At 47.0% G+C, this 14,853-nt stretch overlaps 1 protein-coding gene across 1 annotated transcript in view; it reads left to right on the forward strand.

Annotated features, from left to right (window-relative positions):
- The first annotated feature begins 1,044 nt into the window (after positions 1-1,044).
- SPATA13 (spermatogenesis associated 13) overlaps positions 1,045-14,853 on the forward strand; it is a 346,879-nt gene continuing 333,070 nt past the window's right edge. Inside the window, exon 1 of the mRNA XM_086715132.1 lies at positions 1,045-1,342. Coding sequence (XP_086571258.1) covers positions 1,331-1,342 — 12 coding nt within the window. The 5' untranslated portion in view covers positions 1,045-1,330. The remainder of the gene's footprint in view (positions 1,343-14,853) is intronic.

A 14,853-nucleotide genomic window follows, 5' to 3' on the forward strand; every position in this document is an offset into this window, starting at 1 on the left:
CTGCTAACAAGTTTGTATCTTAATGGGGATTTTTCTGTAGCACTTTAACACGGAGGAGAGATCTGGTGGTGAAAGCATCTGTTTGGGGCCAGAAGAACCTTTGGGTCTGTTCAGATCACCTTTGCAGCCGCTTGTACCTCAAGTGGTAGACTGGTTCTGAATTCCAGGATGTGCTTTAGTGATGATTCTGATGGTGGACATTTCAGGAAGGAAAGAGAAACCCTTCTGGAGGGCTGCTTGTTGGGGGGGTGGGGGTGGGGGTGGGGTAACAGCTCAGTGCCAATGGCTTTTGCAGCTTCTCAGACCGCCCCCCGATCCCTAAGGGAGGGTCCTCAGGCCTCATTTTTCCTCCCCTATTTTTATCTCCTAAAATGGGTTCCCATTAGCAAACTGACTTTATAAATCAGAAAAGCTGGGTTTGAGGGAATGGTGGAGGGCTCTGTTAAAAACAGACGATCAATTATGATGCAATTCAATAGAATCAATGCAATTAGTGAGGTCTGCATGTATACATTTTCAATGGCTCTCTCTGAGAAGCACACAGTTAAAATCATCGTTAAAAATCCTTGGCGCGCGCGCGCACACACACATACACATCCCAATTGTTCTAATACGATCATTAGGATCAAGACTTTTAGACAGGACCTTCTTGAAATTTTCTTTGCTCAGCTCAGGCTTTGGGAAATGGTGTGTGTGTGTGAGTGTGTGCGTGTATAACGCAGGCGACTGGTGAAACAGGAATCCTCCGTTTGTTTACGTTGCCACTTTTTCCCCACGCTCTTCTCCTCTCGGCGTTTCCTTTCGCATCAACTCTTCCCGCCGCCTTCAGCCCGGAGGAGCCCGGGGAGGAGAGCGACCCCGCCCTCTCATGAATATGCAACAGCGAGGGGCGGCGGGGAGGGCGCGCGCGAGGAGAGCCCGGCTCTTCGGAAATTCAACCTGGGCCGCCCCCGCCCCGCGCCCGGCCTCCGGGGCCCCGCGCACAATAGCACGGCCGCCGGCCTGGGGAGTCCGACCCGCCGCCCGGGGAGGGGACTGGGGGACTTGGTCCTCGCCGGGGCGCTGTGGCATCTGAGCAGCCCCTCGGAGCCCGTCTGAACCCCGGCCGGGAGGGCAACCGCCGGCGGGATTAGCCGTCTCCGGACCGCGGGGCCAGAAGGTCCCCGCCCTTTGTGGTGCAAATGAGGAGCGCGCGGGGGCCCCGGGGGCGGCGCTCGCCCGGGACCAAGTTCGCCTGCCGCGTCTCCGACACTCCCGTCACACTTTGAGCTCGGCGCGGCTCGGTCGGATCCCTCCAGGGACACCCACCCCCCCCTGCCGACGCGGAGGAATGCTGAGGAAGGTAAGTGGGGTTTCCTTGCCGGTTGTCACCTCTCCCTCACGTTTGGAGGAGGCACCGCCACGCAGCAGGTGGCTGGAATCCTGCGCCCGTGGAACAGTTTTTCGGAAACAAAGGTGAGAGAGGGCGGGGGTCGGCGGCTCCGGGTGAGAGACCCGGCAGAGCGGTTGAAGAGGTTAAGGTTTGAAAAGTTGCCGCGACCCAGCAAGCAGGTGCAGGGGGCAAGCGCGCGTTGCTGCGCCGGGGCGCCCGGGGCACAAAGCCCGCGCGCCGGCGCGGCCGCGTTGCCTTGGCAGCGGGGGCGGGGCCGAGCCGCGGCGTGCCTGAGTTGCCGGGCGACGGAGGGGCGCTGGGGGGGGGGGGGGGGGACGCAGAATGTTCGCGAGCATCTCTCCGAGAGGAGCCAACGCTTGTCTCACCGGGTCCTCAAGGCAAGTGTACTTATTAGCCACCACTCGCCCTTGGGCAAGGGAATGAGGCCTCTAGGCCCTATCACCTGCTTAATGCCATAATACTCCGCTTTCGAAAATACTGGATTGTGGACTGATGGTAGACGTGAAAAAGTTACAAGGTACACCTTAACAAATCAGTAGCCATAAAAAGTATTCTCTTTCCTCGTTTTCCGAGTAGCGTCTGCTGTTCAATATTCCTTAATTATCATCATAAAAAAAAATACAGAACCTGGTTTGGACCCGTGAAAATGAATTGACCTTCACCCTTCCAACATAGTAACCAAAATCTTTGCAAAGTGAAAGCATATGCAGTACGTAGAAGGCACAGTGTGAGATATTCAGACAGTTGTATCTTAAAATGTTTTACAAAGACGAATTTCACAAAGCAGGGGAGAGAATGGTTCACTGGGTATTTTCTTACATATAAATGTGCCAGGGAATTTTGGCTCATTATCTCAAAGATTATTTGTTGTAGCCATACATACAGAAAAAAAAAAATATTGGAAAGGAATTTGAATGATCTTTTCTAGAGCCGTGATTGGCAGTTACAGTAATATTTTTTACTCCCTCACCCCTTTGCCCATTTATCCTATCATAGCTAAGGGTAACTTTTGGTGTTTTTAGTGTGTTTCTCAGATTTTAATTGTTTGCCGAAGACACTGACCCGTTAACAGTTCTTAAGCTGTGTTTCACACGCTGTTTTATTTCTTTCTCTGCCCCCAATTTAAAATGGTCTGTGTGTTATTTATTTATTCATGTATTTATTTCGTCACATGTTTATTAGGCTTTGCTATGTGCTGTATACAGAACCAGACTTGGGAGGAGAAGGATTAAGTGGTGAGAGAGACGTACAAAGTTGAATTAAAACAGTTCCCAGTTTCCAGGGCCCTCTGGGTGGCTCAGTTGGTTAAGCGTCCGACTTGGGCCCAGGGGTCATGATTTTGGGGTTCAGGAGTTTGAGCCCCCAGTCAGGCTCTGTGCCCTCCGCACAGAGCCCGCTCTGGATCCTCTGTGTCCCTCTCTCTCTGCCTCGCCCCCTCATGTGGGCATGTGCGTGCCCTCTCTCAAAAAGAATAAACATTAAAAAACATAATAGTAATAAAGAAAAGTTTACATTTTAGGAAGAGGAAAAGGCTAGGAAGCAATCGTAATCCACGGTGACACATTCTCGTTTAGAAATTCCACCCAAGACCTCCCCTTCTGCCGGCCAGGAGGGGTGCGCTAATCACAGCTATGCTCATCCAAGGCAGACGTAATAATGCACTAATTCAAGACATGAGGGTGGTGAGACTAGAAAAGTGCAGAATTTGCCTCAGGTCTTACAGTTCGTTAAGTGGTAAAGTCGGGATCGAAATCCAAATCTGACCGCTACGCCATGCTTCTGAAGCATTAAACCCTTTTATCCCTATGTTCCTACACACCCAACTTACCATATTTTGATTATTCTTAATAGTGAGTGTAGATTTCTAAAAAAAAAAAAAAATACGTGGTTTTCTTGTTGGTTGAGATGTTTTCAGTCAGTTGTTTTTTGTTTTTTTTTTTTTTTTTTGAGAAAGCATGAGCTGGAGAGAAGGGCAGAGGGAGAGAGAGAGAATCTCCACAGTGAGTGTGGAGCCCCACGCGGGGCACGACCCTGGAATCATGGCCTCGGCTGGAATCAGGAGTCTGACGCTTAACCGACTTAGCCACCCAGGCGCTCCCACAGTCAGATATTCCTAAAGTTAAATAACAATTACGTTTCTCAAGAATATACGTTTTTCCCACTGGAGTGTTGCTAATGTCAATCATGTTTTTCCAGGGGTTCCTGAGGAGCTAATGAAAACCTAAGAATTTGATTATTTGAATCTAGTTTTAAGAATATTAGAGATACTTGGGGCACCTGGGTGGCTCCGTTGGTTAAGTGTCTGACTCTTGGTTTGGCCCGGGTCATGATCTCATGGTTCGTGGGTTCGAGCCTCGTGCCGAGCCTGCTTGGGATTCTGTCTCCCTTTCTCTCTGCCTCTCCCTGGCTCTCTCTCACTCTCTCTCTCTGTCTCAGAGTAAATAAACTTAGAAAAAAAAAGAATAGTAGAGATACTTGTGTATTAAGGTGTTCTACTTGACAAATGAGTATGGAATTAAATTTTTTTCAAACAAAATGCACTACTTAGCATTCAGGTTTTTATTACCTTTCTTAATTTTGAATCTTTTACATCAGATTTGTTAACTGCTGCTGGCAGGCCATTTAGTAGGCGATAGGTGGAAATGGCTCTCTGGGATGTTGTCTGAGAAAGTTCAGGTATGTACTTGATTTGACCTGATCAGAGCCCCGAGAACCACTGTGAACTGATTTTATAAGTGTTTTTTTACTGTACAAATTACTTTTCTAAATAGGTTTACAGGATCCGTGAAGGCAAGAACCAGGTCTTTTCTGTCTTTAGAACTCATCTTTTAATACCAAGTACAACATGCTTTCTCAATATTAAGTAGCAAGGGAAGCAAAAGTAAACTTTATTAGGCCGATATAGAGTAGAAGTAATCCTTTAAAATATATAATATTTAGAGTCACAGAAGTTCTAAATATTTGTTGATTTTTTAAAATGATACTATATTATATGATACTAACTTCTAGGTAGTATGTGTTCTACAAATAGAAAAACTGAGCTACGGTGATTGGTATATAAAGTATTTTCCAATGTTTTATCTTAATTGAAACTCACAGCCACCATGCAGTAATTCCCATCACTAATTTTTTTAATATATGGAAACATAGAAACTCAGAGAAGTTGAGACTTGGTCAGAGTCAGCCAGAGAGGCTGATTTTGCACTACAATGCAAATCAAATGATTTTGCACTACACCCTCGCCCACCAGATGCACCTCTGAGCTCGCGGGGCCTGAGCCTCTCAGAGTACAAGATGCCTTCTCTCCCTCTCGCCTTCCAAAGCTCCACGTCTGTCTGGGAAGAAGGGGAGAGACCCTCCTTTAAAAGACAAATACAGGGGCACCTGGGGGGCTCCGTCGGTGAAGCGTCCTACGCTTGGTTTCAGCTCAAGTCATGATCTCGTGGTTCACGGGTTCGAGCCCCACATCGGACTCTGTTGATGGTGCGGAGCCTGCTTGTGATTCTCCCTCTCTCCCCCTCTCTGCCCCTCCCCTGCTCATGCTCTCTCTCTCTCTCTCAAAATATATAAATGAATTTCAAAAAAAAAAAAAAGACAAATACAGACAGGCAGGGCAGAAGAAAAGGAGACACGGAGAGGGGCTCAGTGGACCAAAAGAAAGTGAAATGAAGTCAATGAAAGAAGGAACCGGTGTGCAGAATTGGTGGTTAGGAGAGCCACGTGTATTAGCCAGGCTTGTTATCACAAAGGACCACAGACTGGCTGATTGAAACAACAGATGTTTATTGTCTCGTAGCTCTGGAGGCTGTAAGTCCAAGGTCGGTGGTGTCCACGGGGTTGTTTTTTTCTGGTACCAGTCTTCTTAGCTTGCGTGTGACCGTCTTTTTGCTGTATCCTCACACGGTCTTCCTCTGTGTGTGTGCATGTCTGTGTCCTAATCTCTTCTTCTGACACCTGTCATTTTGGACGAGGGCCCACCCATATGACCTCATTTTACCTTAACTGCCTCTTACCTCGAACTGCCTTTTGAAGACTGTGTCTCCATATACAGTCACATTCTGAGGCCCTGGAGGGCTAGAACTTCAACCTATTAGTTTTGAAGAGTGAACTTGGTCTATAACTCTGAAGACAAGACCTCTTTCAGTTGCTCTATTCCCGGCAGTATTCTCTCCTGGCACAAATAAATGTTTGAGCAAGTTGCGGCAAATATTTCTACATCAGCATACTCCACTGGATGTATAAAGTAAGAACGAGAGATTCAGAAGTGAATTCTTCTATATTTAGCTTGCTTCTTACTTGATTTTCACTTTCACCCCTGGAGGGCCAGCCTCAAGCCTTGTCAGGTTTTGACAAGGGCAGACGAAACTGATGATGATCCCGTTGCCAGCTAGGTCTGATCTCTCTGCCTTTTTTGAGCTGTGGAGTGCGTGTGATTTGAGTCCTATGCACTGCCTTTATGGCATGCTGAATCCCATAAGAATGGCCTCACCATACTGGAAGGACCGTGAAGTACAGATTTCACAACCCTCACGGCTATGGAGATAAGCTAGGTCGACCTTCTCTCCGAATGGCATTTTCCACGCTTATTTCCAGCAAGATATGTTCAGCATTGTACTTCAGACTCTGGAAGGTAGCCGGAAGAATTGGAAAGTTTTCCCCGAGGCACTGAGCGGCTAACAAGGTTATAATTGGAATGTGTTGCAAAGACTCAAATTATTAAAACGCTGTGGTCATAGAATAGCAGGGAGGAGTGGGAAGCCTGCAAGGCTTGCGGCCAGTGCCTTGCCCAAAGCACAGAAACTGCTTTGCAAAGGTGGGAGCCAGTGCTGTGTTTCAAGCTGGCCAAAGAAAATTCCAGAGGCTTCTGCCTCTGTAAGAGTTTCTGTATCTCACCGATCATCAGAATCTCAAAGTACTTGTGTTTCCTTGACTTCCTTCATTACTTCATGTTCTGCCTTCAGAAAAAGTGAAACATACCTGTCTACTTTTCTTCATGTACTATTTTGTGAGTTGTTAAAAGAGTTTTTTTTAAATGTTTATTTATTTTTGAGAGAGAGAGAGAGAGAGAGAAAGAGAGAGCACAAGGGGCAGAGAGAGAGGGAGACACAGACTCTGAAGCAGGCTCCAGGCTCTGAGCTGTCAGCACAGAGCCCGCCGCGGGGCTCAAACCCATGAACCACGAACCATGAGAGCATGACCTGAGCTGGAGTTGGACGCTTAACCGACTGAGCCACCCAGGCGCCCCTAAAAGAATTTTAATAGGGTCACTTCTTGGCCCTTTTTTGTAAGTTGAACTGAGGCTCTGTCCACTGTTTTAGGAATCTGTTTCTGTTGGTCCCACAAGAGCTAGAATAGTGGGGCTGGTATTTGTGCCTTCATGGCATCTCCCTGAGTTGTTCCCCTTTGGGGACCATCCTAGTCATGTCTAAGTATGAGACCCTGGACCGTCTTCTGAAATATCCCTACTGAAGAATATGCATCCAATACACTCAGTGGAGTTTTTGCAAGAAATACCAGAAGTTTTCGAAACGTACTCTTTGGGTGTGATCCAGTAGCTTTCCATGATGGGCGGTTTCAGAAACAGGTTCTTGTGTGGAGTAGCTATTGTTACCCAGCCCCCAAAAAGAATGCCTGTTTCCCAGAGCAGTGCATACTTAATTAGTAAAGGGATCGATGCCAGTACCTGGAATTTGAAAAGTCAGCTTTGAAGGGCAAAACTTCTCTCTCCCTCCTCTGACTCGAGCCAGACATTGGTCGAACTGGTCAGTTGTGCCAGTCAGCTGACACAGGTCCGGGAGGTGACTTGGCCTGCTCCACAGCTGCTTTTGGAACACCTTTTCGTGAAAAGGTTGCCCCCGAGGCGCTGCCCCAAGTGAGGAGAAAAGAGCCAAACACACATGTGGAAAGAGTGAGGAAACACTACTGTCCATGGCTGCTTACGACTTCCCCGGATGTTGGTACAGGGAAGTACGTTTCATTCCCCTGCGTTACTGAAGAAAATCATGACCTTGAAGTGACTTGGAAGTTCCCAGGCAGTCAACAAATATGCATCAATCACTTGTGTCCTCAGTGCTGAGAGGGCATGAGAAGATAGGTCATCTTTCTCCTCAAGTAGCCGACCCTCGAGTTCTGGGTCCACAGACGTGAAAATGCGAAAGCACGATTGAAGACTCTGCCTGGGGCTCTCCTGGACATACAGCAGCCCCGGGAGCGACTGCTTCAGGTGGGGCTCAGTGGCCAGAGAACTAGATCTTTCTTCCTCTTTGCGGCTTTGCAGATGCCTATCTCCTTCAAGTTCTCGCCTCCCCCACCCTCTGAGTCCAGGCCCTTTCCTGCTTTTCAGAGTCTGGCTTCAATCCAGTAAGGATGCTCAAGAAATCCTATTTTTTTTGAATGTGTTTAAACCAGGGTGAATCTGGTCGTAGCATTTTAAGCCTTCATACTCCTGGAGGAAACTCTTCACCATTTGAAGGAAATGAAAGAAGGGGCTGGGTTAAAGGAGCAGAAAAGAGAACCATTTCCAATCTCTTTCCTCATTGCTAGGAGTCCTAAACCCTTGGGAAGCCATCAAAAGACTGCCTGAGTATGCATTTTAAGGACAGAAGGATATGTAGGCAACATATGACTATGAGACTGTGTTGAAAGCAACAGCAGGGCAGAGAGGAGAAAAACACTGGTCCAGAACCCTAGACAGAATGTGGGGCAGCAGCAACTGGCCGTCATCTGAAGACTGGGAAGAAAATAAACATGGCGACTGGGAAGCCAGCTCCAGATCCGGAAGTGCCCCCTGGGGTTATCCTCCAGAAGTCCCAGGCTCCGCACTCCTCACCCACCGGAAGCCAGCTCCTCCCTTCCTGATGATGGGCAGGAATTTGGAATTGGAGGACTCCCCAGCAGGGAGAGTAGATGCCATCACTGCTCCTCGCATTTCAAGGTGGCACAGTAATTTCAGTTCTAGGGTGTTAGATTTGCAGGTGGTTTTGTTTGGTTTTTACGCATCCCACTGCTTCGTGTGCATCTATTCGGTATTTGGGGCTGGCTCGGGGATGTCTTCATTGTGTATCTATTGCTAAGGAAACTGTGTGCCAAATTCCAAACAAGTGAAATGTATTGTTATTGCACAAAGTGTTTGTGGCACGAAGATTGGTGCGACGAGAATTTTATTTGGACGGCCAAGGTGTAAGAGCAAAGAGCATTACTGGAGGGTTGGGAGATGTGCATGTAAGTCTTGTGTCTAATACCAATTAAAGAATGTTCAGCGAGCCAAATTTTCAGAGGTTACCATTTGTTACCTGCGGGAGGAGGGACTTGATTAGATAATATCTAAGGCTCCTTACTGTTCTGGAATTCTTCTGCTCTTTCTAAAAGACAGCCTCAGGTGGAATGTGCCTTCTCGAAGAATTCCACATGCTTGCCAATGATCAGTCCTTTTGCCTTCTATACATGAGTTTTCCAGTGACCCTGTGGGACTCTACTGGTCGATGATAATGTTACCAATCTGTTTTCAAACACAACGTTGGGAAAGTCTTTACAGCAAAAACTTTAGAGGTGAAAGTTAGCAGCTTTTCTTAAGGGATTCTTTCAGTTCATGGCTTTGTAACTATGTAATTGTCTTCAGATGCCCCTGGCTTCTGTCTTGGCTGGAGACCTCAGCTTTGAGAAGCCCTGAGGGCAAACAGCAGTCATAGTGCTATACAAATGTCAAGGTCGTGGGCTATTTTGGTTGTCATTAGAGTACGTCTCCAGTAGGACATCTCAGGATGCATCCTCAACCCAGATTCTTGTAATTAATTTCCTTTGATTGAGAACATAGAAGGATCTCCCCGTGCAGTGAACTGCAGCCATACAAAGTGAAGTGCGACGATCATTGAGGGTAGAACCTGTACTCGTGTAAATACGTGTAAGTATTTACACATTTATGAGTAGTGTAAAATAGAAAACATAACATGAAATTTGAAAAGTTTTAAGTGTTGGTATTTTATTTAATAATTAATTTATTTAATGTTTTTATTTTTGAGACAGAGAGCATGAGCAGGGGAAGGGCAGAGAGAGAGAGGGAGACACAGAATGGGAAGCAGGCTCCGGGCTCTGAGCTGTCAGCACAGAGCCCGACGCGGGGCTCGAACTCACAGGTGGTGAGATCATGACCTGAGCCGAAGTTGGACGCTCAACCGACTGAGCCACCCAGGCGCCCCTAAATGTTGGTATTTTAGATTTATATTTTAAATGAACTAATCGAACCTCAGGGGGAAAAAAAAAGAAAGTGTTTTTTTCCTGTCTAGCTCTTAAATATGTGATTTGGAAGCTAGGAGCCACACGACTTATAAGGTACCCGTATTTTTAGTGGGAGGAAAGAAAGTTGGAATAATGTGAAAATCAACAATTCCTCTGATTGTGGGAATATGTTCTCTGGAGAAAAGCATACGCATTTTCAAAGTTAACTATATTAATCACCATCAGCTCTGGCAATCTGCCCAAACAAATCATTTGCCCAGCAATGTTTGCCTTTAACCAACTTGGGCACTTACCCCCCCCCCCCCCCCACACAAAGGACATGATTTGGCCAGTAAGAATTTGGTTATGCAATTAAATGTTGACCAATTAGGAGGGAAACGCCCTGGATTTGAAAGGCTTGGTATTTTGATGATCCAAAGTATAAATAGCTTCCCCCCCCCACAATGAATAACAGATGTAAAAAATTTAATTTCAAATTGGCCAGTCTTCAAAGCCACACTCTAAGCCATACACTAAGGTATTGAGGGTAATAATAAAAATTAAAATGCCCCTAGCAGGGAGAACCTGTTTTTTGTTTTTTTTTTTAAAGAGAGAGAGAAAAGAAAAAGAAGGGAAAATTCCTTTAGAAACTGACTAAATACTCTTTCTGTTAAATGTAAGAAAAATGAAAGAATTTTCAAAGAACGTTGACCAGTGATAAGACTTTCTTGTAAAAACTGTATATATATATATATATATATATATATATATATATATATATATACTTTTTTTTTTTTTAAGAGAGAGAGAGAGAGTGGGGGAGAGGGGCAGAGAGGGAGAGAGAGAATCTTAAGCAGGCTCCACACTCAGTGCAGACCCCGACGTGGGGCTCGATCTCACAAACTGTGAGATCATGACCTGAGCCAAAGTCGGTCGCTCAACCGACTGAGCCACCCAGGCGCCCCTGCAATTTACAATTAAAAAAAAAAAAAGTTTATTTATTTTGAGAGAGAGAGCATGAGTAGGGGAGGGAGAGAGAGAGAGAAAAGGAGAGAGAGAGAATCCCAAGCCCGCACTACTCTCAGCCAGGACCTTGACATGAGGCTGGATCTCACGAGCCGAATCAGGTGGCTGCCGCTCAACCAACTGAGCCACCCAGGCGACCCACGAAACTTACTGTTTGAAAGTGTGCGGTTCAGTGGCATTAAGTCCATTCACACTGGCGTGTAAGTGTCACGACCATCCATCTCCGGAACGTTTTTGTCATCCCCAGCTGAAACTCTGTCCTCGTTGAACAACTGCTCGTCCCCCCAAGTCCCCGGTAACCACCGTTCTACTTCTTGTCTCTATGAATTGGACTCGTCCAGCTTTGACTCTTCTAGCTACCTCATACAATGGAATCCTGCGTAGTTATTCTTTTGTGTCCAGCTTATATCACTCGGCATAACATGCCAGAGTTTCATCCGTGTCATGTATATCAGAATTTCATTGCCTTTTAATGGTTGAACCATTGTATGTATGGACCAAAATAATGTTATAGGCTTATTAAATTGGGGGCCATTACTCAATTGCCCTCTATGGAAATTATAGCAATTTACATACTCTTTAGAGACTGTTTCCCTACCTCTGTACCAACACAGAGCACTACCAAACTCCTTCAGTTTTGTTCACCTTATGGTGGAAAATCGCGTCTCAGAATAGTTGCAATTTGCATTTCTCTTGTCTCGAGTGAATTCCGAGATTTAGGGCCATCGTGTTTGTTTATTTTTTTACTGGGACTATCTCCATTTCCTTTGTTCATTTCTCAGTTAGGCTATTGAGTTTTTTTCTTCCCTCCGCTTTATATTGGCTGTTGTTGAAAAATTTGCTTTTGTTTGGCATGCTTAATGTAGCTTGTGGGAGACGTTTGGAGCTGTGCTATGAAACAGGAGCTTTGTCTAAGAATAGCGAAACCTGCTTTTCAACACCAGTGACCAAATACTGGCTCCATGACAATAAATATTATTAAGGGGAGAGACCATCTGATGTTGTAGGAGGCTTTATTGAAGTGGTCATATTCAGAAGAAAGTATATCTCTGTGAGAACATCATAAATACTTCTCACAATGTGTTTAACATTTTTTTTAAGTTTATTTATTTGAGAGAGAGAGTGAGAGAGAGCATGAATGGGGTAGGGGCAGAGAGAGAGAGAGGAAGAAAGGATTCCAAGCAGGCTTCGCCCTGTCAGCGCAGAGCCTGATACGGAGCTCGAACTCACACACCGTGAGATTGTGACCTGAGCCGAAATCGAGAGTCAGATGCTTAACCGACCGAGCCACCCAGGTGCCCCTACGATGTGTTTCAATGTTGTTTAGGATTTACTCCTCTTTCGAAAGGTGGGTATATAAACAACTTGGTATGTATTGAAAAAAACGACCTAAGATAGCATGTTGTTAAATTTCATTTTGTGAACCCGATGTAGCTAAGTCAATATTGGATACCTCTGACTCAACATAGCCCACTCTGGACTCCTCCCTTGATCCACAAAGTTCCTGTATTTCCTGGCTGGATTTTCCAAGACAGATGGTCACTCGCCTTCATATCCAGCCAGCTTATCACCGACATCCCTCCCATGTATCCACCACCCTGTGACTCTGTGTCCGCTGCCTTGTCCAGACCTCAGCATCTGAGCTCTTCTGGGTTGCTGCTGCAGCAACCTGCGGCTGAGCCTTTGCCTGCAGACTCGTCCCTGTTCTGTAGTTCTCCGATCTGGAGCCAAGGGTAAGGTTTACGAAATGCAAATCAGAGCGGCACATCTCTGTTTAAAGCCCTTTGATGGTCCCCTGTTGCCCTTAGGATAAAACTCAAACCTTAACTCGGCCTCCGAGGCCAGCGCCCTGGCCTGTCCCACTTACGTCTCAGTTCCCTCCTTCACCACACCCCCTTTTCCACACTTCCCACTTCCCTTCGCGATCTTTCAGTTCCTCAAACTCGGTGCACATTGACTTTTCTGGAATGTTCTCCCCTGTTCCATTCCCTCTACCTCCTTCACCTGGAAAACTTCTACTCACGCTTCTCCCATCCGGCAAGTCTTGCCTGACACTCTTTCAGTCTGAGTCCGTGGCTTCTCCTGGGTCCCTGAATGTCCCTCATCTGACATGATCCCCCTGTACTGTAAGGGCCTGTTCCTTGTACAAACAGGTACTCCCCACCAGGCCGTAAGTGCCCAAGGAGCAGGACCAGGCCTCCCTTGTTTCCCACCTTGGCCTCCACAACTTAACACATGCATTGCCCGTCAAATCCGCGGATGAGTGGTTGTGGGAAGATGCCTGGAGAGCGGAAGGAGAGTGTCTTCTGGGCACGGGGTGCTGCTGTGTGTGAGTGGGTTGTGATAATGTTACGTAGTGAAACGCTGAATGGCTTCCCGGCAAATTCTGACATCCGTGTGGCAAGAAAAGAGGGTGAGGTTAGCTGCGCTCTTGTCTGCTTAATGCCCTGCTGGTGTCATGAGCACGACACTGAGGATGAGGGTCGCTCAAGGTGGAGACTGGGTAGCAGGGAAGCAAAGGCCACCTGCCAATACTCTGGGCAGGGTCCCAGACAGGGAGTGAGCTGTGTGGGGCGGTTGCGGCCGACAGGCTTGGGGCAGAGATCCCAGCGGTGGTCAGCTGAGGAGGGGATTGGTTTTGAGTACACCCTCACACAAATTGTTAGAGGGCAAAAGTCCCATCTTTTTAATACAGTCACATCCTCTCTTTGACACGTAAGTGTGGTTTGGGGCTGATTCCGGACAAGGAAGCCTGTGTTTGCAAAACAGAGTCATTGATTTGGGACTTTGGGTCTGACCAGCGTGCGGAACAGTAAAAAATAGGAAAGGTCATACATCAGTGGACTCTGTCTAAAATAAGTGAGCCAGGGGCGCCTGGGTGGCTCAGTCGGTTGAGCGGCCGACTTCAGCTTGGGTCACGATCTCGCGGTCCGTGAGTTTGAGCCCCGCGTCGGGCTCTGGGCTGATGGCTCGGAGCCTGGAGCCTGTTTCCGATTCTGTGTCTCCCTCTCTCTCTGCCCCTCCCCCGTTCATGCTCTGTCTCTCTCTGTCTCAAAAATAAATAAAACGTTAAAAAAAATTAAAATAAAATAAAATAAAATAAAATAAAATAAGCAAGCCAGTCGTGAGCTTAAGACACTCTCAAATGACTTGCCTGCTGCTCACCTTGTCTGCTTGGAAATTCACTGTCAGTAAGAAACTTCTCCTCCGGGGGGGATTCACCTGTGAAGTTAGGGAGTCCCAGCCTCCCAGTGGCCCGCTGTGTTGGTGCTGTTACTTTATTCTCTCCCTCTATAAGCCGATCGGACTAGTTTTCATGGCAAGGCCAACGAGGAAAAAGAGCGAGGGTTACAACGACGTGATTCCTGTTGCCTCTGGGAGCGAAGGCAGCATTCTTTGAGAACAGTTGTTTAAGAGGTAAATATTCTTCTCATTCCATAGTACCCAGAGAACTGAATATTCAAGCTATTGTGCCCTCGGTTTGTGGAAGATCAGATTAGGGAGACTTTGCGCTCAGTGGTGGGGGTGGGAGGAGTGTTGTTTTTGTTTGATTCTGAGAAGAAAGCTCTTACACGAAGAGAGTGAGTCCTCATTCAGAACGAAGATTTCAGTTTTTTTAGTTTTTTTTTTTAACGTTTATTTATTTTTGAGACAGAGCATGAACGGGGGAGGGTCAGAGAGAGGGAGACACAGAATCTGAAACAGGCTCCAGGCTCTGAGCTGTCCGCACAGAGCCCGACGTGGGGCTTGAACTCACAGACCGCGAGATCATGACCTGAGCCGAAGTCGGGCACTTAACCGACTGAGCCACCCAGGCGCCCCCAGAACGAAGATTTTAGTGTAGTGAAATATATAAATATATAAAGTTAGCCCAAACAGGAGGAGGAAAGGATCATGAGGACCACAGGGTTATTGTAACCACAGCGGCTTACATTCAGAAGCCAACCGCTCTGCTGAGTGTTTTACACGGGTTATTTGAGTTATAAGCGTCCACAGTAAGATACAAAGTTGGTAAAATAATCGGGCCCCTGGTGGACAGATGACTGAGGCTCAGGGCGCTCCCTCCCTGACGTTCCCGGGTCTGGGTACTTGGTATTAAGCAGAGAGCTGGCACTCCCCTATGTGCTCCTGACCCCAGGTGATCCACGGCCCCCAGCAGTGTCCAGGAGCCACGGCTCGGGTGTGAGTCAGCTCTGCTCCCCCCACTTAGGGTAGCACAG

Source organism: Puma concolor, chromosome A1, assembly GCF_028749965.1.
Source record: "Puma concolor isolate L17-30 chromosome A1, mPumCon1.1.hap2, whole genome shotgun sequence".
Lineage (NCBI taxonomy): Eukaryota > Metazoa > Chordata > Mammalia > Carnivora > Felidae > Puma > Puma concolor.